This window comes from Anser brachyrhynchus (assembly GCF_964034855.1).
Source record: "Anser brachyrhynchus genome assembly, chromosome: 3".
NCBI lineage: Eukaryota > Metazoa > Chordata > Aves > Anseriformes > Anatidae > Anser > Anser brachyrhynchus.
In genome coordinates, this window is record NC_137696.1 from 55,936,548 (window position 1) to 55,962,502 (window position 25,955).

The 25,955-nt window shown below is 42.1% G+C and overlaps 1 protein-coding gene across 5 annotated transcripts in view; it reads left to right on the plus strand.

Annotated features, from left to right (window-relative positions):
• Positions 1 to 3,588: 3,588 nt before the first annotated feature.
• Positions 3,589 to 25,955, plus strand: part of SAMD5 (sterile alpha motif domain containing 5) — a 201,442-nt gene continuing 179,075 nt past the window's right edge. The window contains exons 1-4 of one of the 5 annotated variants that reach the window (XM_080584027.1): positions 3,590 to 4,026; positions 4,506 to 4,679; positions 5,060 to 5,576; positions 8,659 to 12,907. In XM_080584027.1, coding sequence (XP_080440153.1) covers positions 4,660 to 4,679; positions 5,060 to 5,576; positions 8,659 to 8,799 — 678 coding nt within the window. In that variant the 5' untranslated portion in view covers positions 3,590 to 4,026; positions 4,506 to 4,659 and the 3' untranslated portion in view covers positions 8,800 to 12,907. Of the gene's footprint in view, positions 4,027 to 4,505; positions 4,680 to 5,059; positions 5,577 to 5,766; positions 5,905 to 6,662; positions 6,786 to 8,658; positions 14,772 to 25,955 lie in introns of those variants that run through there. The other 4 variants (XM_080584029.1, XM_080584030.1, XM_080584028.1 and 1 more) reach the window with 4 other exon arrangements.

The window sequence follows — 25,955 nt, forward strand, 5'->3', positions numbered from 1 at the left end:
TAATCATGTGCTATACCCTCATGCTGTATGTGAATTTGAATTTCCTTTTCTAGCTGAGCTTCACAAATACCTTAATTGAATTTTATTATTTTCAGACTCTTCCTCCAATTCATCCACAAGGTGATTATCCTTCAGAATATTTGTGTTTGTGTCTAGCTTTGTTTCAAACATCAGATATATCAGTGTGGTTCAAAACACTAAGTACTCAGCTATCCAGAGCAAAGGCCTGCAATGCTTCCTTAATGTGTCAAAAATGAGTCAGTAATGGTAAAGGTAGGAAACAAACCAACAAATAAACAAACAAAAACAAACTTTAAAGATTCCTGAGTATATTTTTATCTAGGTGTAAGTTAGCATTCAGCTACAATCTGATTTATCTCACTCCACACAAAATGACTATATACAACATCTCACAGTATAGAAAATGGGTGTCCACAGCTTCGCAAAATCTACCATTATCTGACAATGTAATCCATTAGCTAAGCATATATTTTAATAGCATACACTTCAGAAGTTCAAGGATGAAATATTTTTCATTTATTGGTGCCCTGAATGAATGCAGGGTGCCCCCTGTTTGAAGGATACCTAAACTGATCTGGTTAAAATATCCTTTACATTTGCTAAACAAACCTGCCATTGCTATGATGTATCCTTTTTGGCAATAAGTATCGCATTTATGTCATGTTACATGAATAATACAGTCTGACATGGTGAAACCTGCCAGGACTCTCATTTTTTTTCCTCATAGTGTGCCTGAAAAGATGCTGGAAAAAAAAAAAATCCTAGGGAAGAATGGTATTTTTCTGCCACGGATCTCATCTGGACTTGATTCTTCTGAATACAAGTTAGAAATAACTTTTATCCATTTTGCTGGAAGCTGCTACAAACTTAACCTGAAAAGAAAAAATTTGGTCCTTACCCTTCACTACCAAACTGCTCACAAGGAAAATTCTACTAACTTGGTAGCAAACATTTCCAGACTTGCCCTCCATAATGTGTTTATGTAGATAGTGACTGCAACATTACAATCCTGTATGATCAGTGCAACTTGTAATATGTGTTCTCTTTATTATCTGCTGAATTTGAAAAACGAAGTTGAGATTGACTTTGGAAATATTGGAGATGACCCATTCGCACGGAGCACTACAGAAGTTAAATGCATTGTGTCAATTTTCATCAGCCCACACACAGTTCTAATGAATTCCAGTCGCAGTGTGGCTTGATTAACTTTGCCCAGAAAGCAGTGGTCTTTATTTGAATGGCAAAGTATGAGAAGCAAGGAGGAGTGCCCTGTTCTCACTTGTCTGTCACCTGCATGATTACATATATACCTGTGATTACATTTATACATAACATACAGTTAGGAAGATACTTGCTGTGTATCTCTACTAGAACAACGTGTTTCAGATTTTCCCTGGGAGGCTCATCCCTTCTCACATGGTCCATTGGAAGGTCAGAGACCACAGACCATTCCAGGGCCTAGAAAAGAGGAAGAGTATTTGCATGCTGAAGAGCTGGGTACAATACCTAATGAAGAAAGCCAGGATGTGTGGTGCTAGTTCCTTTCTGCTGTTTATCCTGGAATTTGAAGGCAGATTTACCTGTACATGTTTTAGCTCACCCATACTATTAGTCAGCCTGTGTGCCTTTCACTTACAAATTGCTTGTGCTTTGGCTCTTTGTTTAGGCACAGCCTATTTCCAATTTATGTCAGGAAACCCTGTGTATTCAGGGAAAGCTTCTCCCATCTTGTGATATATTAACAACTTAATTAGTATCTGTATATAATGTGAGCATAAATAGTGTACTCTGCAGAGATAAGCTAAAAGCTAAATGTAAGCTGAAATACAGTATCTCTATTCCACCACTGAAATTAATCTGCAAATACAGCAAGAAATATTGTTTAATGTCTTGCTATCTTATTTAGTAGCTCTACATATACGATACAAATGACAAGTGGAGCCTTGCAATCAGAAAGCATGCTCTTAGGCTTCAGCTGGATCAAAACTATAATTTGATATCTGAGGAATTAGCAAATTTTGCATTTAATAATTTTTAATAATCATTTTGCATGTAACAGGTTTTCATACTGAGTCTGCTGTTATCACTCAAAACACGCCTCCATATCCTGCTCCTCCACTTGGAGACCTTCCTCCTTCAGTCTCAAATTAGGATCCCAGGCTATTGCCTACCCCTCCCAGTCTGGTGTCATCTGGGAACTCACAGAGGATGCAGCCCACCTTGCCACTGAGGGCATGAGCAAAGATACCGTACAGTACTAGCCCCACAATCAACCCCAAGGAATGCCCTTTTCAGTAGCCACCAAACCTCTACACAAGCCTTCATGACGACTTGCTCTGGTGTGTTCCCAGGGGCTGAGGTGAGGAGGATGGGTCTTTTCCTCCATGGACCTCCAATTGTTTTTTTTTATGGTCTTTTTAAAGGACATAACTTTTTATTATTATTATTATTATTATTTTTTATTTCAATGTCACCTAAAACTCTGCTGTATCTGCTACCAGGTGAACTCCTTTTGTGAAATCAAGGTCAATGCCAAACCAGAGACAGTTTCATAGCTCTATAACCTGAGGCTGAACTCCACAGCCCCAAGGCAACAACGCACAGGTTCAGAGAGAAGCTCAGGACCCTGCCCTTTTACAGATGAGAGGCACATGGTTTACCAAGCCACAGCTGAACCACAATGTTTGCAATACCTTAAAAGCCCTCCCAGGCCCTTCTGAAATCCACAGATGAAACCGATATAATTCTGTATGTGCTGTCAGTAAGCCTGATGAATGGGGGCTGCACCAGCCAGTTTTCCCCATCTATCTCTGACACCATCAATTCCAGCTCCCAATCGCAGAACCTCCTTGCTAATTTCTCCGGCCTTGTCAGTGGTTCACCAGGCCTGTGAAAAGAAGATAATTTCTGCTGCAATCTCTGTGTCTGGGCTGAGGAGAGGGTTTGAAATATTGTGTGGCCTGGAAAGAAAATAAGATACTGGATGAGAAGATGAGTGGAAGGAGATTTTAAAAGGAAAAAAGTGCTGTTCTTTTTCCCCTTTTAGCGTATGAATGTGTGAGCCATACCCAGAGGCTGCATTATAACCATTTGTAAGTATGTAACTTCTAAAATAGGCCCTGCAATACAGTGCTTTTGCTGAGAAAGTTGCTGTGTTAAACAATCCTGAGGTGAATTGCTACGAAGTCCACAGGAGAAACCTGGGCCCACCCGCTACAGAGGTCCCCCAGGAACCCTGTTACCACTAAAAATAACTGAGTTATGAAAGGGAAGAGGCACGAGGGGTGCCCTCAGCAGCTCCCCGCAGCCTAATTCGGGCTGCCCCCAGCTCCATGCCCCCTGCCCACAGCCTCCTGTGAGGAGACCGCGGGCTCCAGGCGCCGCCCCGCTCCCCCCGTAGCGCCACGGCCGCGGGTCCCTCCGAGACGAGGCGACCCCCCCGGCCCCTTTGGGTCCCCCCGGGGCGGCGGGGCGACGCCTGGCCCCGGCGGGGCCGCAGCCGGCGGTGGCGCTTCCCTCGGCGGCCTGGCGAGGGCGCCGCGAGCCCGGCGGTGCGGCCGGAGCGCGGCGGCCGCCCTCAGGCGCCTTCCCCGGCCGCGGGCAGCCCCCGGCTGGGGGTAGCGGGGACGGGGCTGAGGGGTGCGAGGTTCGTCCCCGCCAGCAGCCCCGCTCGGGACGCGGTGCCCAGCCGCCGCTGCCTGTCCTGCCGGCGCCGAGCCCGCAAGGGGGACGGGGCGGCGGGAGAGCGTGCGGAGAGCGGGCAGACCCCCTGCCGCTGCCCCAGCTCCATCCCCTGCCCCTGCCTCATCCCCTGGCCCTAGCCCCGAGCCGTGCCGTGCCGTGCAGAGGGGGCGGCCGGCGGCGGCTGCCTGTCAGCCCGCGACCACCGGCAGCGGGTAAAGTTGTGAGGGCGGCGGGGCAGGGGCTGGCGGCACAGGAGGAGGAGCAGGAGCGGGGAGAAGCCGCGCCGGGAGGAGCCGGAGGAGCCACCCGAAGCCCCCAGGGGTAGGGGGAAGGAGGAGCCGGCAGGGAGGGGGCTCCGCAGAGGGGTCCCGCTGACGGGGGGGCCGGGGAGGCTCCGCCAAGGCAGCGGGGCAGGCGGCAGCGACCTGCGGGGGGCGGCTCGGCAGCCCCGGGGCCGGCCCTGCCGCCGGGGGATGCGCGGAGCCCGGCCGCCCGCTCGGCACCGCCAGCAGCACGGGGCAGCGGCCGGGGGGGGTCAGAGGACAACAGGGGATAACGGGGATAAGGGGGGTGAGAGGGTAAGGGGGATAAAGGGGATAAAAGTTGTGTCCGGCTGCCTGCCCGCCCGGGGCTGGGGGAACAGGAGGGGGGCTCGCTGCCGGCCGGGCGCCTGATGCCGGCATCCCGGGGCAGGGATGAAGGGCAGCGGGGAAAGTAACTTGGGAAAGTGAGCGGGATCCTTCCTTATCCCCCTTTTTTTTTTTTTTTTTTTTTTTTTTTTTTTAATCCTAATCCGAAAGGAGCCGTGTGCACCCGCTGCCGGCAGTGACAGGGGAAAGGACGTAAAAATAAAAATGAAGTAATAAAAAAAGAAAAGAAGGGAGCTGTGCTGGGCGAGGGAACGGGATCCTGCTCGCCCGGCGTGACCGGCCCCACGCAGGGAGCGGATTCATCATGCGACAGAGCACGGGAAGGTGAGACGGGAGCTGGAACAGAAACCAACGCTGGAAGGAAGGGGGGGGGGAGAGGGAAAAAAAAAAAAAAAAAAAAGGACAGCGCCGGCGAATTACTTCCAGAGAAAGTGGGTGGATGTTGTGCGGCAGCGGCTGGGGATTTTAGGGGATGCACCCTCGCACTTGGCTTCGCTCTCGCCCGAGCCTCCCCTCTCCGGTGGCAGCGGGCGGCGGCGCTTGGTGGCAGCAGCAGAGGAGGAGGAAGAAGCGGGAGGGCTTCGCTCGGCAGCGCTGTCGATGCCCCGCTGATCTGCTCTAGGGATTTGTGGCTTGCTTTTTTCTTCTTTTTTTTTTTTTCTTTTTTCCCCGGTGGGTGTTCATTTCTTGACCTTGCTCCCGAGCCCCGCGACTCGCGGCGCGGCTCCTGGCCGTGTCTCTGTTTCCTCCGGCCGGGGGGAGGCTGGCTCCGGTGCTGAAAGTTGCGGTCGCCGTCCCCGCGGAGCCAGCATGTGCACCAACATCGTGTACGAGTGGCTGAAGACCCTGCAGCTCCCCCAGTACGCCGAGTCCTTCGTCGACAACGGCTACGACGACCTGGAGGTGTGCAAGCAGATCGGGGACCCGGACCTGGATGCCATCGGCGTGGCCGTGCCCCAGCACCGCCGCCGGATCCACGAAGCCGTGCGGCGGCTCAAGGAGGCGGCCGAGACGGCGGCGGGGCTCTATTTCACCCTGGAGCCGCCGCCCGCGCCCCCCGACACCGGCCGCCCCCCGTCGGGGCCGGGGCTGGCGGCCCCCCGGCACCGCCCCGGCCGGGGGGGGCTGGTTGCTTACCCCCGGCTCAAGCTGAAGATCATGATCCGCGACAAGCTCGTCCGCGACGGCATCAACCTCAGCAAGCCCCCCTACTCCAACAAGGTAAGACCGCTCTTCGGGGTTTTGGCCGGGCCCTTGGCTCCGGTCCGGTTTGGGTGTGAAGGCAAGGATTGACAGGACCACCTACGAGATGCTTTGGGTTTTTTTTTTTTTTGCTTTATTTATTTATTTTTCCTTCTGCAACTTTTCCATTGTGTTGGGGGGTGATAGCTGCCCTCACCTGCCCTTACAGGTAGCACGCTAGTGTCAGGTCCTGCTGGCGAAGTGGCTCCCGAAGGAAGCAGCCTTGTGGCTGGAGGAACAGCTCCTGTTGCCCGCGTCTATTTACTAGGGGATGGAAGTGAGCAGTGAATGTCAAAACCATGCGTCAGCTGCCCCGGGCATGAGTCGGTCTGTGTTCAGGACACACGTTCTGCTGAAAGGCCGGAAAAGTGCAGGTCTCGGAAAAGTGTATTCCAGTTTGATAAAACCCCGACATTCACCTAATTCTTATCTTCTGGAAAGATTAAAGCATAAGGTTAATGTGGTCCGGAAGGTAGAAATTGTTTTGTCTGAAGTTTTCTGTAGATTTCCTGCTGCAAATAAGATATGCAGGTTGAATACAGCTATAGAATTAAATGGGCAGTGCCATGGAGGGGAAAATGATTTGTGAAAGAAAATAAGGTATTAAAATGCATGTTTGCTTCAGAGTTGAGAATGAAGTGCTTCAGAAAGTTGTTTGATGACCCAGGTTGCCCGTATTTTCGATAATGGTTTTTCAGGAAACCTGAGCAGTTGTCAGTTGACCTTGAAATTGTGGGCACTTTCTGCCTTGGAAAAACTTCCAGAAGATATGTAAGTGAGGTGATGGGGAAGTCTGCAGGTCTGGGTCTCTAGAATTAGTTATGGTTGTGATGAATTAAAACTGAGAATTACCATCATCAGCAGGGGACCTGGATGTGGGAATAATGGGTGAAATTCAACTTGGTTAACAATGTGGAGGTGCTCATGATAAGGCTAAGAGGATAATAAGTTTCAGGACTCCTGTTTTTAATAGAGGACCACTAGTCACTTCCCAAGTACAACACAGTTGACTGCTTTGAGATATTTATTTGTTCACTTCTTCCTGTAATGTCGGACCGATGACAGATGTTTCAAGAAGAGACAATCAGAGACCTATCAGAGACAATGTACCAAATCCGATAGGGTGGTGGCCAAAGACATCCCTGAACATATACTTCAAGTCTAAGTACAGCATCTTCCAAAACCTACTGTGTCATTTCAGAGAGATTTTTTTTTCCTTGAAAGCGATATGCCATTGGACTGATGTCGTTCTGAAATTACCATCACATGTCTTATATAAAAACAAAATTCCATAAAAGTTCTTGCTTATCAGTGCTGCTGCAGTGCATCTCCCACCTTCACAACTGTTTCACTTCTCTCTTTCAGCATTGTGTGTATTCACAGTCATCAATTCCTTCTTACCAAGGAATTTTCTGCCTTCTCGCTTCATTACCTTCTCTCTTTTCTACCTTCTCTATAGGAATTATAACATTCCTAAGATGCCAGCATGTGACATCAAGGAAATTAAAATCTTTGGCATTGATTTCTTTTTGAGCTCACCTTGTTTTAATTTGATGGGTCTGATAGTAATGTGGGTTAGCTGTCAGGACAAGCTCATCTTACACAGAAAGTGTCACTCAGCTTTAATGGGTTGAAATGTAAATGCAACATTTTGAGGTAGAAAGAGGAACTAAGCTTAATTTCCTCGTTTTATTTCAGCTTGTGGTGTCAACATGTTTATTTTGGACGATAAATTCATATAACATCATTTTTTTACAGTAATAGAAAAGTTTTCTCCATCTCCTTCATGTGAATCACTTCACATTGAAGCGTGTTGTAAGAAACCATAAAACTGGCAAGATTTGAATGTGTGTTGCTTAACATGTGTTCTTGTGAATGCCACCCACTGTAGCAATCCATCTCAAAAACGGCTTAAAGGGAATACCAAAAGATCACGTCACCGTGCCTTATTCATTGGATGTTGTGTAGACCACGAGAAATGAAATACTGTATTCTTTCATTTGGGAAAGAGCTGTATTGTAATTGTGTCTCTTTCAAAAAAAAAAAAAAATCCTTTAGAAAACTGTGGCTGTAATTTCAGCAACCTGTATTATGTTTTTATATAGAATATGCAGTGTACAGACCTCTGCATGTCAAAAGAAACTGGATGTATTCTCTTCTGCGCATAAGATTAAAGAATCAGCTTCAGGTGTATTCCAAGTTTTTTGTATATATTTATCAAAAGACACACCTGTCTACAGATGGTCATGTGGCTGGTGTGGAGCAGGGCACTAGACACTGAACTATTGAACATCTGTTTGCATCTCTGCTGCTGAGCTCCTAACCAGCCTTCTCCTTCCCTCCATGGCTTACATGGACCATGCCATCTTTTCATGCAGACTTTCAATGTCTATGAATGGAGCATTACAAAGAGGAGCATGCCTGTGTGTATTTGTATGTATATATTTTTCTTGTTTCCTGAGGAATATTTAATATGTTCAATTATGTAGTTCTCAGACAATTTTGGAGTTTTATTTGAAAATGTCCCTGGGAACTGGAAGTGCTGATCCTCTGCCTTGTTTATATCCTTTTGCTAGCTTCCTGAGCTGCAGGCTTGTCAAAAGACCAAAAATGAGTACTAGGTGTGGATGATGAGATGTTAAACCATCTTTTTGCTGTCTCCTTTCAGTGTTATTGTTTTCTCAGATGAAGGGGGAAACCACAGAGTGTGAGGGATAGAAATGTATTGGCAAGGTAAATTTTAGTTTAACTTAGCTTGATCGCACTCAGAAGAAATGAGTAACAACTACTTAGTGCAGCTTAATATAAATCTCTTAAAGACGTGCAGACTTTGAATTCAAGCCATGTGTGTGGGCGACTTCAGACATGGAGAATTATCGCAAGCCATCTTGATTATTTCCAGGAGAATTAGAACCTAAGACCTCACTTCCTCAAATTGAATCTTTTATATTTTTCAAATGTAAACCAAGGAATATAACTGTAACTGAGAAGATCTCTACTGAGTCCAGTTTTTTTCTCCATGTCGGTAATGTTCCTTAATACTCCAAGCCTTCTGTTTCAGTTTCAAGCCTGCTGTGTCAGATCTCCTTACAAGTCTCTTGAATCTGAGGAACTTCTTGTGGAGGTGATGGGCTGCAGTGCGCTTCAAAGAAGAACTTGTGGTACTTCTCTGAGTCATCCCAGAACATCTAGCTACTTTTAAATATTTATTGATTGTTGTAATTCTGCCTTTAGTTAGGGAATCTGTTATGCCTGAGGTAGGAATAGTATTGCTATTTTGATGTGTAGAAATTTAGGGGTTGCGATGGCAGAAGGAAAACAAAATGAGCAAAACGCCAAGTTTCCCATTAAGATGAACAAAGGGGAGCTCAGCACTGACCTGAGCCAGCCAGAACAAAGGCAGTGGAGCCTTCACCCCCATGCAGACACACTTCTTACCTTGGTGGGCTAGCTGCAAACCAGATTATGTCCATGCTCGGTTCGAGCAGGAATAATGTCACTAAATGTCACTGTGGTATGGAAAGCAGAGGAGCACCACTTTAGTCAATACAAAGACGAGTATGGTACCTCGTCATGGAACATGTCAAGAGAAATTAAGTATTCTATTTATCTTGAATACAGATTAAGTGACATTTAATAGTTTACTGGAATTTCATTACTATTTCTAATTGAAATAAATGGCCTGACCTGTTCTTGAGGAACTTTATTCAATTTTTCATCTGCAGAGAACTGCAAATACATTAAAAATGACTGAAAATATACATGCATTAAAAGCTCCTGCACCAATTAAGATGATTTGCGTAGCCTCAATAAAGTTGTACTGATGTAGATTTCCATATTTACTAGAGAGAATAAAACTGTAGTATGACGTGTATGTGTATGTGACCTCATTGTCACTCACTGTGCTGTTTATGATTATCAGCATGCTTGGAAAACAAACACTGAAAATTCAGCTGCCCTTGAGGTCATAACCTCAAGAGCTTAAGCAGATGTAGAAAAGTAAGAAGTTAGATCCAAGTGAGTATCTGCTTAAACACCCTTTTTTTTTTTTTTATGTTCCATGCTGATGGTATAGCACAGATTTCTGTTTCTGATTAAATCTTTATTTAATCCTTGCCATCACAAAATGAGGAATATCTCGCATAAGTTATATGTTAAGAGGTAAAGTTGCCAGCAATACTCTTTGAAACATACTGATTCAAACTGAGTCTGGGGCTGGATAATTTAGTTAGTGCTTCAGATAGCTACAGAAACGAATTCAGTGAATTAAAAATATTGTGCTTTGAAGAAATGGCAACACTCACCCGTACTGGAATTAAACATGAACCTTTTTCTAAAGACCTGGCTGCTTTGGAATAACTGCATCAACCCTGATTAGCAGAGCATTCTCAAATATGCCTTGGGGAAAGCTGCCTATTGACAAAAGTACTAGTGCATTAAGTAGTAACAATATTTTCATGGCAATAAATTAGCAAAGCTACAGGCAATGTTCAGGAAGTGAAAAGGTATTTTATATTAGGAAGCAATGAATTTGCCTTCGACTTCGTACCTTTGTTTTCTTTTAAAGAAAATATAGCACCTCATATATTGGACAGTTGTTTCAAAGTCCTAATTTATTAAACTCAGAAAAAAAAAAAAACTGGAAAAGGTCTTCTCCCAAAAGAGCATTAAGGCAAGATATTGCAGAGTATGAATAATAGAGCGCTTTGCTGTATTAACATTTGAATAATTCCTGAATATTTTAATGTGTATTCGCTCTACTCTGGAAGTGTTGAATGTGAATTTTCCTGGGTTTCATTATGTCTCAGTTTTGAGGGGAAGGAAAATCCCATTAGGATGTATTAAAGGTGGAGTCCTGAGAGAGGTTAGTATCCACTTTGCAGTATTTTCTCTCTTTTTCTAGGGTTGTTTTCACTTACCCCCTGTATCTTCTCAGGTCTGTTCATGGTGGGTGCTGGAGGGGAGAAGGGGAGCATGTGGTCCTGAGCTCGGTGGAAGCTGGGCTGAGCTGCCTTCCCCTGCACTCAGCATCAACTGCGTGTGAAGGGGATGCTTCAGCCAGCCTTCAAATGGCTTTACATTTGAAGGAGAAACTAAACTTACAGCTCCCTGGCAAAAGAGAAATGCCTGGCCAATTGTAGTTTCCAGAAGGCTTTTTCTTCCCCCAAAGGACATGATTCAGTCAGGGCTCAGTGGTGAGAAGCTGAACTGAATTTTCTCAGGAAAATTCTGAATTGTGTGCGTGTGTGTGTGCAGGGTCATTTGCCATTGCCTTAAAATTAAATTTAAACTTCCCTATGTGTAAGTAAGAAAAGTGATCAAGTAATAAACAGTAGCTTGGATATATGGCAATTAGTTATGCCTGTTATTTTTGCCTGTTAGACATACCCTGTGTGCATATGTCATTTATGAAAAGTCCCTATCCGCAAAAGTACGTGTACGTATGATCTGATACATACTGACAGGTATCATTGAACTTCTGAAAAATGTGGTAGAGGGGTTTGAGGTGACAAGAGTATTGTTCCTGATTAGGAGGGAATTTAGTACATCAGGTACAGGAGGTCACTTTCTGGCTTGAGATTCCTCCAAAGCAGGGGAGGACTGAGTGTGTTCAGACTGCATCGGTAGGTATAACTTTTACATTTCTTCCTTTGTCAGTTTGAATGAGCCCCTTTGCTTTGTGTTTGACAAAGCTATCTGGTTGAATCTCTTTGTCTAGGCTAACATGACATCTCATATTGATGTACTTATCTTGACAAACGCGGTGGCTTGTACACGCTGCAGGAATTGTCATTTATTAAACGTACATGGCAGAGCTATGTTTAGCACCACCGCGTTATTTTAGGAAAGACTGTGCATCAGGAAGCAGAGAATTGCCTGAACCTTCCCCGACACTGCCAGTCTGCAGCCAGGCTGGCCCAAAACTGTCTGCACTGAGTCATCGAGGCTGCTAGCTTTGCTACTTGCAGAGTCTCTTAATATTTTGCAAAACAAAAGAGAAGAGGTTTGTCAAATGAAACACAACTGCAGCTGCCTTCAAATAATGCCTCGTCCCTGTTCTCACGAGCTCAGCAGTATGTGAATTGCAGTGATACATGCCTCTCGCCGGAGTCTTGCTCCTCCAGTTGGTCTCATTCCCAGTGAAGTCAGTGAAGGTTTTGCCAGGGATTTCATTTGATGCTGGGTTTGGCTTGAAGTGTTCAAATTTAAATCAGCTAACAAGCACACCCTTACCAACTGTAATTGTTGTGATGGGTGAGAACAGTACGATGTGAGATGAGAACGATAAATATAGCAGTAGCATGCAAAAAGAAACCAGAACTTTTCAGGGCTTTAAATATCACCATTAGCAGCTTGAACAGCAGCAAGGCAGACTTCTGAATGTAGATCTGACAGGTTCACACTAGAATAAATGTTTGGTAAATATTCTCTGAAATCTACACTCATCTATATTGGCTGCAATCAAGTAAACAGTTGTTTACGGTTGTCCTGTCAGCAACTATAAATCAGAAAGAAATAGTGTGTATCAAATAAGACTTACAACTTGGTACAAAGTTCTTCCACAAGTTCTTTCTTCTCCAAGAATTGCATTGGTCTTGGGCATCCACACTCTGAAGTAGGGATGCGGTGGTGTCACTCTGCATATGACATCTGTGGGAACATGATGGGGAAATTAGGCCCAGTTCTGATATCTGTGCCTCAAAAACCATGCAGTAAATTTTGTGTCATTCAGGAAGAAGTTAAAAAGACAAAAATAAAAGCCTTTTCTTTCCATCCAGGATGAAGAAAAGCTTGAGCAGTTTTTATTCCAGGGTTAGCTAAGTGGCCATCTTACCATGCTCTCAATAAGTCAATAGTCCATAGACAAAGCAAACAAACAAACAAATAATTAAATAAAGTTAGGAGTGGGTGCCAATTCTGCATCAATGCCCATGTTATTGGGGTAGAGATGTTTGCCAGGAGTGACTCTTCTGCACTAGGAAGCTCCCGTCCTTTGGGCTCCACACCTCCCAGCTCAGTTTCCCCAGAGCTCTCTGCTCATTCCAGAGCTGCCCACTGCTCAACTTCTCCTAAATCGTCTCCCGTAAATCTGCCTAAAGGGACACTATCTTCTTCCTTAAGATCAATGTTTTTCCCGCCCAGGAATGTACATCTTTTTCCTAAGTCTCCCTAACCATTTTCACCCCAGTCTAGATTCACTCAACAAAGCTGAGGAATGTTACCAACGATCTGTTTGGGTGGAGAGAGAGAATTGAGGCAGCAATGCCTTTTTGTACAGCTTGAGACAATGCTCTGTCTTCTCGTTTAATTTGTCCCTGTTCCATCCCATTCTGAGCCCTGTATTAGTTATCCATCCCATCCCAAGCTCTGCATGAGTTTTATTCCACCTCCCTCTCCTGCTGCCCCGGAGTGTTGGGCTGTAATTTGGATCCTTCCCTTGCCTCCTCCATGCTCTGCTGAGAAGAAAGGCTTCCTCTCACTTGGGAGAGTTCCCAGAGATCTGGGAAAAGGAGTAGGTGTTACAGCTTTAGAAAATAGGTATGAGACCAAATTGGTCTTTATGAAGAAAGTTGGAATGTATCGCTTAAAAAAAAAGCTGTAGTCTCAGCAAATGTTATGAGTTCACTGCAAAATTGTTGAAAACAATTTTTGGCATAGTTTTTTGGTGCTTATCATGTCATCACAGTAATCTCTCCAAACTGTAGCATTTCTTAATTCTGTCCGATTGTGTAGTGGTTGCCAAAATGCTTTTCTTGCAATTTTGTTTAAACCTGTTCTACTAAAAAATGATTGTGTTGTACTACATAGAGAATTATATACAAACGCACCTCTGATCTTCTGTATACCTCGTAGTGAAGGTCTCCTTCTAAATATTCAGCTGTTAGTTTAGTGAGGGCTTTTCCATAGCTAGGGTGTGGGAAATACCAGAATAGTCATCAAGAATCTAATTTGTCCTTGAGAAGACCTGTTACATCTTCATGTGCTGGTTCTTGGGCTAAAAAATTCAACCTAAGATAAGAATGAGTGTCTATTTCTGCCGCTGAGACTACATTCACTCTTATTTTAGACCAAACTTCACAAGCAATTCTCATTTTAAAATGCCATTCTGACTAAATTAATGGGTTAACAAAGAGAACTATGGAAATTACTAAGCAAGACGGTCCATTCAATTTTATCCTATAAAGGTGTTAACATTCAAATAAAGGGGAAAAGCAGAAGCTAAGGAAATGTGACTGAAATTATACCAAGCGAGTTGGAAAAAAAGTCACTTTCACCTGCTTTGTTATTTTCATGTGAAAGAAGTTACTAGGCTTTTGCTATGATAACCTCTAAACAAGACTGCCAAAAGAATACTTCAGAGGAAAGACTTTCACATACACTTGATATTTACACAGTGGTAAAAATAATGCTTTATAGTTTTGGAATAGAAGGAGCAAGAGAAAGTTTGACAAGATACCACTAGTTGTTCTCTTTCCGCGTCTAAAAATTGCATACAGCAAGGACATACTTCATGCAGCCAGTGACTAGAAGGAACAAAATGTGTGTGAGTTTGCCAATAAAGTCCAAACTAAACCAAAAACAAACATGAAGAACAATGCACATGCATTTAATCATGTTGCGCCTCTTTAAGAAGTAACATTAGTAACCCTAACAAAGGTTAAGGCAAAATTCTCCTAAAAAGCAGACTTTGTTCCCCATATTTGTGGTCTAACAGCTCAGCGTTTGAAGTGATGTTGGAAAAATACTGTTTACCCTTTCAGTACTAGAATCACAGAAGGCTTGTGTTGGAAGGGACCTTAAAGACCATCTCGTTCCAACCCCCCTGCCATGGGCAGGGACACCTCCCACTAGACCAGGTTGCCCAAAGCCCCATCCAGCCTGGCCTCACCACTCTCATCCTGAATAATTTCTCTGAGTCCTGATGCAGTCATTTCCTGGGAAAATGATTTTATTCTTTTTGACAGAAAAGCACATGAGTACTGGATGGGGGAAGGAAGGGAACTGCCTTAACTGCTAACGAACATCAGCTGAGCTTGGCCTGCTGCTGGGCACTGCCAGGCTGGTGGCCCGAGCTCATTTAAGCCTTTAAGTATGAGTAGTGCCCTGGGCAGGGCTTAATCACTTGGGGATGTTTTTCTAAAGGAGTTTACATCATCTGTAGTACCAGTTACTGTAAGTAAGTTTTATGTGTTTGGAAAAGCTTCTATCAATGAAAGCAGAGAGAGTTTATTATAACTAGAGGAAGCCTGACTCTCCTGATGAAGCAGGCTTGCGTTGATACTGTAGCAAGTATGTGATAGTGTGGGTGCTGTGCATTTTTTTTTAAAATAAGTCTCTTACAAAACTGGGTGATTTTCTTATGAGCCTTCAGTAGGGGGTATTGCTTCACCCACACAGGAAGCCATAAAAGCTTCAGGTGTTGCCCCAAGGGGCTATTTCATTGTAGAGCTGGAAACTTACTTAAAAGAGAACTTATATTCTAAACATAAATATATTAAAAAGAGCTGCCTATGCAACCACTAGCTTCATTAAATCAATTTCTATGGTGTCTAACAGGAAATAAGTGATTGTGGTACATCCTTCCTGTCTATGGGTATGATGTTTTTGCTAGCAGCCTAAATTTGTCCAGGAGAATGAATTGTTTTTATAGAATGTGTCTTTATAGACCTTCAAGTAGGTGAAACTGATGTGATAGTTAATAGTATTGATCGAGATGTGGAAAATAAGACAGAAATTCCTTTGTGCTGAGCACACTGCTTCCTACGTGGATAAGGAAATGAGCACTAGCCTTTTAATAATAGCTTCATGCTTGCAATGAATATCAACTAAATTCAAGGCAAAGGTGGTGAAGGAATTCAAGAGCTTATTTTTCTCTTTTTTCCCTTGCCTCTCTTGTTGCATTTACTACAGAAAGATTTCTTTCTCTAATTTACTGTACAAATGGACAGAAACAATTTCATCCTTTATGAAGCTAGAGCATCCTATCATGCCCTAACATCATAATCTTCTTTTTTGTCATTTTCCTTGATATTCTGTGGAGTACAATTTGAGTATACACTTATGTTCTTGCTGGTTTTCAGTTTGTAAGTTTCTAACTTTAAACTTTCAAGATGTGCTATTTTTAATTGAAGTGGTGATATTATGTTTTTTCAAATTTTAATTTGAAGGAAACTTAAATTTTGTTCTACACTTCTAGAGGTGGTATTTTAAGAATAACTTCCAGAGTGATTCAGGTGTTTTCACTAATGTTCACTTCTTTATACAAGTCACTCCCAGAACTTAAGTTGGCTCTTTAGTTGTAAAAGCTTTTTTTTTTTTTTTTTTCCTTTAATATTATTTTCCTTCCCTGGCTCCTGCCAATAAAAGAAAAATCTTGACTGTAAAGGACATTGATCTTCACCAATCCTTCTTTATCTTAGTATTGGTTTGGCTTGCAAAGACCTGCACTTACAAAACAAACTTTCTGTAGACTATTTCAGATAAAGTACTTGAATAGTGATTATCTATTGCTAACCATTACAACACAGAGACGACGAATAATAAGCAGACAGAGCAATATTTATGGTGTGTATATTACATGGCTTTAGGGGCTTGTGGTTTGTGTGAGGGATTCCTTAATGTATTGTTTGTTTTATATACGTTAATTTTTAAGCTCTAAGTGACAAATGAACTTTAGTTTTGATGTCAGTGCTTCACTGCAATACTACTCACTTTAGCCAGTGTTAAAGAAACAAGAAACAATGCTATTAAGTGTTAATAAGTAAGTTATAACTGTCAGGGAGAGATTTCTTCATCTAAAGAGCTTCTAATGTCCCCTTTTGTCTGACGGCCATGTGCTTAATCATTGATGCTTCAGGATGTTTGATTAATAACTGCTATGAGAGAGTATGGCAGCCATTAAATGCAAATAAGCATGCTTCAGTAAAACAGTGCTTGTCAGAGGATGTTTGGGTTTTAGTTTTAGATCTTTTGTAATGTTTTGTAAACAGTCGGCAGCACTGGGTTTGTCTTGCACATGCTTTGCATTTTCTACAGTAGGATTTTTCAAAAGTACATGTACAGTGGGTTCAGTTGGGTATGTGGGTTCTGACCCTGTCCTGTGAAAGCCAGTGGAGCTTTTGGGGTTGATTTCTGTTGGGAAATGAGCAAGGTTTTTGCACAGGATCTGTAGTTTGGATTTCAAAGTACTAAATACAAAAATATAATCAGTATGGTTTCTGGTCTTTGCCTTACCTTGAGCTAAGTAGCTCTTCAAATGTATTTTTACTATCCATATAACGTTAAATTGATACATACCTCATTCTACATTTTTTTTTTCTTTCTCTTCCTTCCCCATTCTTCCAGTCTGGAAATGTATGAAATAAGCCATAGCCTGTCAAACACTGTGCTGAAATCCTGGATGACATTCCGTTTCTTTGGCCAGAAGTAAAGACATAGAAAATATAATTAGTAAAAAAGAAGCTTTTTGGTATATGAAAATGTTTAGAGTGTAGGAAATAGAAGTAGTTGATAATTGTGCTGTGATGATTTACTGATGCTGGATAGTCCTCTCAAAAGGACTTTTAGCCCATTTAAGAAGAGTAATCCTGTATGTTGATTATTGTTGTCTTACTGGGCTTAAACTGCCATGGAGAAGCTAAACTTGGAAAGAAGATATAAGCTGTAGTAAAGAAAACGTCAGAGCAGCCAGGTTGAGAAAAAGGTCTTCAGACAGAATTTCTATCATGTTATTATGGAGCTATGTACCCAAAGGCAGAGATCAATGTCTGATTTGGGTGAAATAGTGGAATTTGTTTGGAGACTGCTTTATTTACATGTTCTGTCAATCCTGAAGGTGGAAATTTGGCAGGCGTTGTAACTAATTTCCTTTCCTTTTTTTTTTTCATTTAAAGTAATGTGATCAGAGGAGTTACTGGCTGTCTGCCAACATGCTCTTTTACTTTTCCTTTGGAATCTCTGGTTCCTGCTCCCTTTCCTGACAAACACGTGAGCCCCTAGACCATGTAAGCCCATTGCTTGTGCCCATGTAGACAGCTTTGTCTGCCTGGAAATTGAAGGGGGGGTGGGAGTGGGGGTAGGGACTAAAAAGATTAGAAATAACACTCTAAGGGTGTGTGGTTTTTTTTTGTATTCCCAAAACTGTGCATAAAGAATACTTAGACTTTTGGTTTCCAAATAGTGTCAGTGTCTTTTAAATTCAAGAGGTTGGAAGAGAAAAGCACTATATTATTTTTTTAGAGGTTCATGTTTAAATCACAGCTCTGGATGCTGTTTAGACAGCTTGCAGCTGAAGAATATGTTTAGAAAAAGACTCCTGCAGGTTTTTGCAAGCTTTTTTCTTCTACTGTACAAAGTGGTAATGCTGCATGGAACTGAACCAAGTGTATATCTCTAAAGAGCAGAAAAAGCAGTGAAATTATTGCAGCAGTTTTCTATGTGTTCCCCTTCAACATTTCTATGGTTTGACTAAACTTAGGTTGCTGAAATTATGAAGAAGGAAAAAAAAAAAACCAAAAAACTTTTTTTTGCTCATATCACACCAGATCCACGCTGTGAGTTAAATGTCCTTCTCTTTGCCTAATTGGAAGTAGCAACCCTTAGTAATTTGTTGTCAAAATACTGGTCCAAGTGGTTTTAAGCCTCTGAATAGAGGTGAAATAGTGATGCGGGTTTTTTCTCAAGCATTAGCTGGCTTTTGAAAATACTGATTGATAAGCTGTTGTCTAACTTTACAGAGGCTGTGTTACTGATGATCTTAATCTTAATTATTAATCCTTTTCCAGTGTTAAGTTGTCTTTAGCATTAAGATTATTTTTTTCCTTAGTATCTGACCTAAATCTTCCATGCCACAATTCTAGTTTACTTCTTGCTATGTCTTCTTGGGACATTGAGAATACCTTTTTCTCTTCTGCTGGGGGCAAGGTTTAGCTAATTGAGAGTACTGCAAGTCCTAACCAACTGTCTCTAATAAACCATTAATCATTACTTCATTTATTAACAAACCATTAATTATCAATCTCCCTCTTCTAGGCCTGTTCTTATTTTTTGGAGTTGGCCCCTTCTGTACCTTTCACTCATGGGTCTGAAGTGGTCTGGATGAGGTGTCCCAGCTGGGGTCTTGCTGGTGTTGGGCAGAGCGTTAGTTACTTTGTCTTTGCAGTTTATAACTGGGTTTGTTTGTCACTGTGTGGCTGTTAACCTTTTTGTAATGCTATGATATTGCTAGCTCGTGCCTTGGATCTACAGCAGGCCTTAGGCCTTTAGGTAGCAGGGCTATCCAATTATTTCCCATTATTTATGTACAAAATGATCCACTCTCGGTTGTACTTTCTTGCTGTTGTCCCTGATGAAGAACATACTTGTATAACCAAGCTCTCTCCAGTTTAAGACCACTGTGAATTCTAAGCCTGGCCTCCTGTGCATTAATGCTCCAACTGGTTGAATGTATCCCACTGATACCAAAATACTCTCCTTTTCACCGTTCAAATTGGTACTAAAAGTAATAATTATTGCTCTACTGAGGACAGCTCCTGTAAAGCTTCTCATTAGAACTCTTCAAATTTTTGTCTTATGTGGTTTGGAGGCATAATTTTGCAAATATTTTTTGTTAATTGTGTTTGATCATGTTTCCCTAGTTTGTGAGTACAAATGTCCAGTGAAACTGTATCGAAAGACTTCCCGAAGTCAAGATTTAAGCCATCTGCTAATTTCCATTATGCTGGGAGTTCTGCTGTCTGGTATGTAAGGAGATTAGGTTGATTTGGTGTAACTTATTCTTGACAAGTCATCTTCCCTTATCAAACAAGTACCTGCTCTTGATCACTGTTACGGCACCAATTTTGAGAGGAGAACGCACTTTCTTTATGCGCAGCAGCCCATCTCCTGTCTGTCCCTACATGTCTGATGTCTGCAGGGCACAGACACTTGGGTCTGCTCTGTGTTTCTGCTGCTAGTTGACTACTGGATATGGGAGCTGAGGGTAAATGCGCTGCCCCGGGGGGCTGCAGACTTCATAGGCACTACAGTGATGTGTGCGTGCAGAAGTGAGGCCTGCAAAAGAAAGCCTTGAGACACTTGCATAAATCCCCTCCTGGGGAGTGCTGAGCACATTTTGACCACAGCCAAGGATCTGGCCTGATGTGCATTGAACACTATGTGGAACCTATCCTACAGTTCAGAACGCAGCTGAAAAAAACAGTAATGTGCAGATGCAACTCACAGGTGAATCACGATTAAATTTCTCAAGCCTCAGACATATCTCTTTTGTGTTAAGTCTACAAAAGTGTAAGCTGTAGGAAACGCTTTCCCTGCTGGGCATGTCATGTAAAAATAAATGTCTGTTCTGTGTCTCCCTGCAGACACACTGACCCAGCTCAGGGTCACTAGGGGTAGGGCTAATGCATTTTTTTAATTACAGTTTGGAATTGTACCATATTCTTGCAAAGATTTCTTTCTCTCTGGGTAACCTGGTGGACTGGCTTTTTTTTGCTTTTTAAGAAGTTGTCTATGCTCTTCAGTTTTTCTTGCACGAAGACCTCAAAGTTCCATGGACTTCTTATAGGTCTGGCAAGAAGCAGGTAGATATTCCACAGGCTGTGTTTGTTTTCGTTTTTCTTTATTACAGCTAATTTGAGGAGGGTAAAAAAACATGGTTGATTAGTTTGCTGTAGTTGACACACAATGTCATTGACAGAGGCCTCGGGGTGGCCTTCTGTATGAGTATGAGCATGAGCAATTGAATGACTGACACGGGAGCAGATTTACAGGTCATACCACAGCCTTTGTGCAGTGAAAAGTTACTTTCTCCTTTCCTCCCAGTTGTGTCTTCCTGCTGTTTTGCCAGGGATTCAGCATTCATACTTCTAATCCCTAGAACTTTCTTCACTTTTTAAACCTACCTAACCTGTTCCCTACATGGGAGAGTCATGAGAGCAGGGAGGTTGCAAGTCTCCTCTGTTATTAACAGGGGACCACTAATGAAACTACAGATACCATTCTCTATGAAAAATTGCTGTTTACTCTATTAGTTAGACTGCATGATGGCCATGTGTTGTGAACATCTCCATACTGTGGTGTTGCAAAAAGCAGAAGCGAGGAATTGACTATCACACCTTAAGCCTAACAGAAATAAATCTTTTTTTGAGCATAAAAGAAGTGCTTGGTCAGGTGTGGGTAGAAACACAACTTTTGTTATGTAACTGTGGGGATGGATGTGCTGCTGAAAGTGAGCAAGCTCTCAATAAGCCTCTGAGAGTTTAAATGCACAGGCAAGAGAGAATTGGAGCCAAGTAATGCTTGCATTTCTTGCATCAATAGCCACATGTTACATAAACAAGCAGGAATGCCAAATATAATCCTCAATATTTTACTTTTTTTTTTAAGTACCCCAAAGTAACTACTGCTATTGCTGCCACTACTGCTATGTTAGATAAAGTAAATGTTTTTAAAGTCAATTCTGCAGGGCTGCAATTCTTGGAACAAAATAATTCTTGAACATTAGTACAGAAATTTATGGATTTCAATTATAGTTTGTTGTGTATCATAATTCTAATTTTATACCCTGTGCAGTTCAGTGTTTTGGATTTTTAATGGGTATAGAGCAGTAATCATAAAAGTGATTCAAAATGCACCCAGTAATTACAGAGATTTGCTGTTGCTTTTGCATTAAAAATGATGATGATTTACAATCAACAAAATTGCAGTCTATAGTTTTAGTTAAGACACTCATGCTATTACACTGCTTATTAGTTATGGTCAGTGATTTAAAGCTTGAGCTACACATTAGAAAGCTGTACAATTATTTATTCTTTAATAGATGATAACAGTAAATTTAAAACAGAGGTTATATTAATTAGAATCTTGTACGTTAAAGAATATGTATGTAGCCCTTTGTATCTTTTGGTGTTGAAAATCAATTATAATTAAAATAAAGTAGCTGGCTTAAAGCTGCCAAAGCCGTGTGTGTGTATATTTCCCGTTATAGTTTCTATTACAGTCCATGAATTTTAAGATTAGCTGCCAGACTCATTTCCATCTAGCAAGTAATGTAAATGTCATTTTCTTCCTCACCTCTACCCGTACCACAAATACATATTTAGATATATATGAATTATTAAAAAGGTAGCTAATAACTGAAACCATAAGCATTTAAAAATCATATGTAGGGAAGGAAGACATTTTACCTGCAAATTTATTTTTAAATACTTCTGGAATAAGGTAAGAATATGGTGGATTTTGTTCACATTTCTCCTTTCCGTCCATTTTCTTCCTTTTGCAAATATTTCCTCTTTTCCAGTACCTTGATGCAACAACTCAAGGAAGCAGGTTACCAACTTTAAGACATGTTATTTACTGATTAGGTTTTGCATTTGGGAATTATAAGAGTTAAAGCTATTTTAACAAAAACATGTTTCTCTAGAACATTCAAAAGCATTAGCATAAATAGCATTTCCCCTTCTTATTAAACCTGGATTTTAACTGAGATAAGATAGCGCCTAGGTACATTAGCAATCAAGTCACGATGCAAAACATACATAGTTACTGATTATATACCTGTTTGTTGGAAATATTGACTGAAAAACTTGAAACTAGGGAAGTTTCCCCGATGTTGGATGAGTGGTTTCCTTCTACAAGTTTTCCTGGAAAGAGTGGCCCTCTTATTTTTGACCTGCAGTGTCACCAGAATAAATTGAAAGTACTCTATTTTAGCTTGTGTTTCATTACTCTGGGATATGGTGACTGAAGTTTTAACTGCTGTCTTGCATTAATAGTTGTATTCATCTTACAGTTTGCAAAACATACTAAGTTGCTGCCCTTTGGAATTTTTTCTCATTAAAACTCTTAATCTGCAGCAGAGACCGTGTCCCCGCTGGCTGCTGTAGGGTTGGCACGGTGATGTTCTTTCAGCAGAGTACCTTATTTCTGGTGATTGTGATAGTGTGAGGTGGAGAGTGTGGGCAAGTTAGAATAGCAGCACTCTATCGTGGAAAATGGCTTGAGCGTTTGTAAATGCAAGGCAGGGGATACAAAGCTCAAGTCACTGACTGAAAAGAGATTTTTCTTGTCCGTGGTGTATGCGGGACTGGAGACTGTTGGGTGTTTTCTGTTGAGACTATAAAATGTTGAATCCAGACTCTTCCAGGTTGAGCAAACTTCTGGTTTCTGATGAAACTGAGCCCAGGCTTCCAGCTGAATCTCTCTAGTCCATAGAGCCGGCCTTGTGTGTCCATGCCTGTCTTCTTGCTCCTCCCTGGGAAACTTAAATCCCTCGCTAATATTTGGCCCCAGTTTCTGCTGATCTCTGGGCTATCTGTGACACCCAGGCGGGTTTCTGCTGTGTAGCCAGCATGCCAGCTTTTGAAGTCTGGGGACTGATCATCAGGGCCAGGAGGAGTTTGTCCATGTGCCCTGTGCACCCTCACAACTGCTCAGTCAGATCACTTGCTTGCATAATTGAAGATGCCTTTAGCCAAATCAGCAATGAAAGTAAAGAGTCTGAAGCAGAAGGAGGCCCTCATTTTACAAGCAGTTTAAACTGTTTGTGTGGGGGTGTTTTTTTTTTGGAGGGGGAGAGGAATCTTTTTTTTTTTAATTTTAAACTCTGTGCTACCTCCCTCTCTTGCAAAAGCACAGATGCAAAATCTCCTCTCTGTGTGAGGAGGATTGGTTTTGACTTTATTTAGTCCTGTGTCATGTGAAAGTCCATGGTCATGCAGAGAAGTGGCCCAAGTGAGGAGGTGGAGCAGAGGTGAGAGATGGAGATGAGGGCTGGGGGGAATTCAGGAGTGCTTCTTCGGAGTCAGTTTTCCTCTGCCTCCTTAAGATGTGACCCTCTGTCCTTGTGTGCTGTAGATCCGTGTGTTGTAAGGAGGATTACTTCAGCCAAGTATAAACTGGAAAGAGTAGTGGGTGATGGGTGAATAGTGAACAGCCCCGACAGAGTTCTCTGCTCAGACTAGCTTCTCTGCTCAGACTAGCTTTTCTTCCATTTGCCAAGAGTTCAGACCTGCCAGTTTCAAACTAACTGTGAATTTGCTGAAATAAGGTTGTTGGGCAGAGTTTATTCTCTGATTTGCGTAGTGGATAGCACTGGATGGGTTAATGCTTGCTGCTCATAATTGAGTGGTTTTTCTGTTTAGACTCAGTTTTCTGTGTCATACAGGAAGGACAGAAAAAGTAAGACCTTAAGTTCCCACAAAGTCTGTAAAACATGAACATCTGCTGAAGTCATGAACTGTGTATTGACTGTGTTTGGTAACAGGGTGAAAGCAGCTGATCATGAGCATCCTTCTCTTAATTACTTTGTCAAATGTCACTACAGTTCCATGTAGGGAAAAGAAGTGTTTCCTTAGTGACAAGGAAATAAGATAAACTGCAAGCAAAAATGAAATAGACCACCAGAATGCTACTGCTCTTAGTTGTATTTAACCATAACTGTCATTTATCATGCTGATTTTTTTTCTTGGTATCTTTTTTCCTACTGAAGGATATGGTCTCAAAGTTTTCTTTTAAAAGATGTTGGCTTTTCATCCTTCTATTACTACTGGACGTTAGTATAGGTCAATTTCAGTTTGGATGTTCTTTCTGACTCTTTAATTTTCTCTGGTCTTATGCTCATCCACCCAAATACTGATTTTCTTTTAACATTTTTTGAATGTCATCCTAATGAATGCTTTTATGCAGCAGGATGAGGAAGAGGTATATTCTACACTTCTGAATGGCTTACCAAAGTGCAAAATGGTCAGACTTCAAATGAGTATATTACTTGGAGCTCAGCCTTACAACAGATACTGTTTGAGGCCTCTGGTCCATCAAGGGATGGTAGTAATCCATAGCAACTAGTAATCATGTTAGGAAAATCAAAGACATGTTAATACATTTTTAACACTGAAGTAGATGTAATATTCTACTCCAAAAGGGATTGAATGTTTAAGCCAGAAGTGTATTATATCACATTAACTCCATTATTGATTATTCAGCTTGTGAAACTCCAATAAGGAATCTGTGGTCTGTAGGGCAGGAAAGACCCTTGGCCATGTAACAGTCGTGACATCTGATTGTGTGAAGGCAAAATCAGACTTGTCAGATTAAATGTCTTTAGATGATAGCAGCAAGCCTGTGACAGGCTGGACTTGAGTGTTGACTGTAAAATCCTATTGAGAAGTTCCTGGGCAGCAAGGCAGGTAGATATGCAAGTTACTTTTCCACTGTCCCAAAGCTGAGTTGAGTGTTTTTGATTTGTTAAGTACTATTGAGACCCCGAGTGTTTTTTTTCTCTCTGTGGGAGTATAAGACAGCAACAGTTTCCTGTGCAAAACAACTCACTACAGCTGGCTGTTAACCCTTGCTGTAAAAGTGACTGTGTGCTTTCAGTCATGCTGAACTATGCTAGCCTCTTAAGATGAAATATTCTAAAAACAGCCGCATCTACATGCATTAGCTGGAGCTGCCTAATTAGTTTAATTAATTAGCATAATTAGCTAAAGCTTCATTGCTCTGCAAAGTTGGACTTCTAGATAAGCGTTTGAGTTTAGAATGAGTATTTGAAGTACCTGGGCTGAATTAACATAGACAGGGATGGGCTGACTACTTATTAATAGCAGAAGTAAGAAAGCATGACATGGAATTTATTGAATGTGCTGTTGGGTTAGATCTCTATCTAAAGGTGGTCTTTAAGTCTGCTAGAGTCTTAAGATTGCATTAACTTTATTTGCACAGATGCTCTCTTGACAAAAACAAAACGTGAGTTTCAATTAAGTTACAGTGGCTGCATATGAGGTGGGAGTGCAGCTGTTTGGGATAGGTTAGCATAGCTTATCAACAAAAGTTGTAACTTATATGGAATGTATCATTTAAAGTTGTTTTTTCTTTGTTTTGAACATGTGTTAGCTATTGTTGAATGATGAATCATTGTTGAATGATGGGCAGGGCACTGAGGAGCAGCAGCAATGGAAGCTGCTACATTCATTGCTGTTTCAGATATTTGGGGACACTCATTTTGCTGCTGGTGGAGGAATTCATTTTCTCTGATATCTGTGAGTAGCACACCTGAGGGTTTTGGACTGATGTGGTACCCTGTGATGCTCTGTGCCCTGTGGCTGTAAGGACCCTTGCCAGGCAGGTAGGAGAGGACTGCCATCACCACATGAGTAGATGCTGACCTCAGGCTGTCCAAGGGATTGGTGCTTTTCACTAGGTTGGTGCTCTTCTGGAGGGAGAGAAGTACGTGTGTTCTGTCATGTGTCTTTGACTGTGTGTGTATGTATCTAAAAATATATAGGGTTGGGGTTTTTGTTTGCTCACAAAACTGAGGGGGGGAGGGGACACAATTCATCCCTGATGTAACATACAGAACTC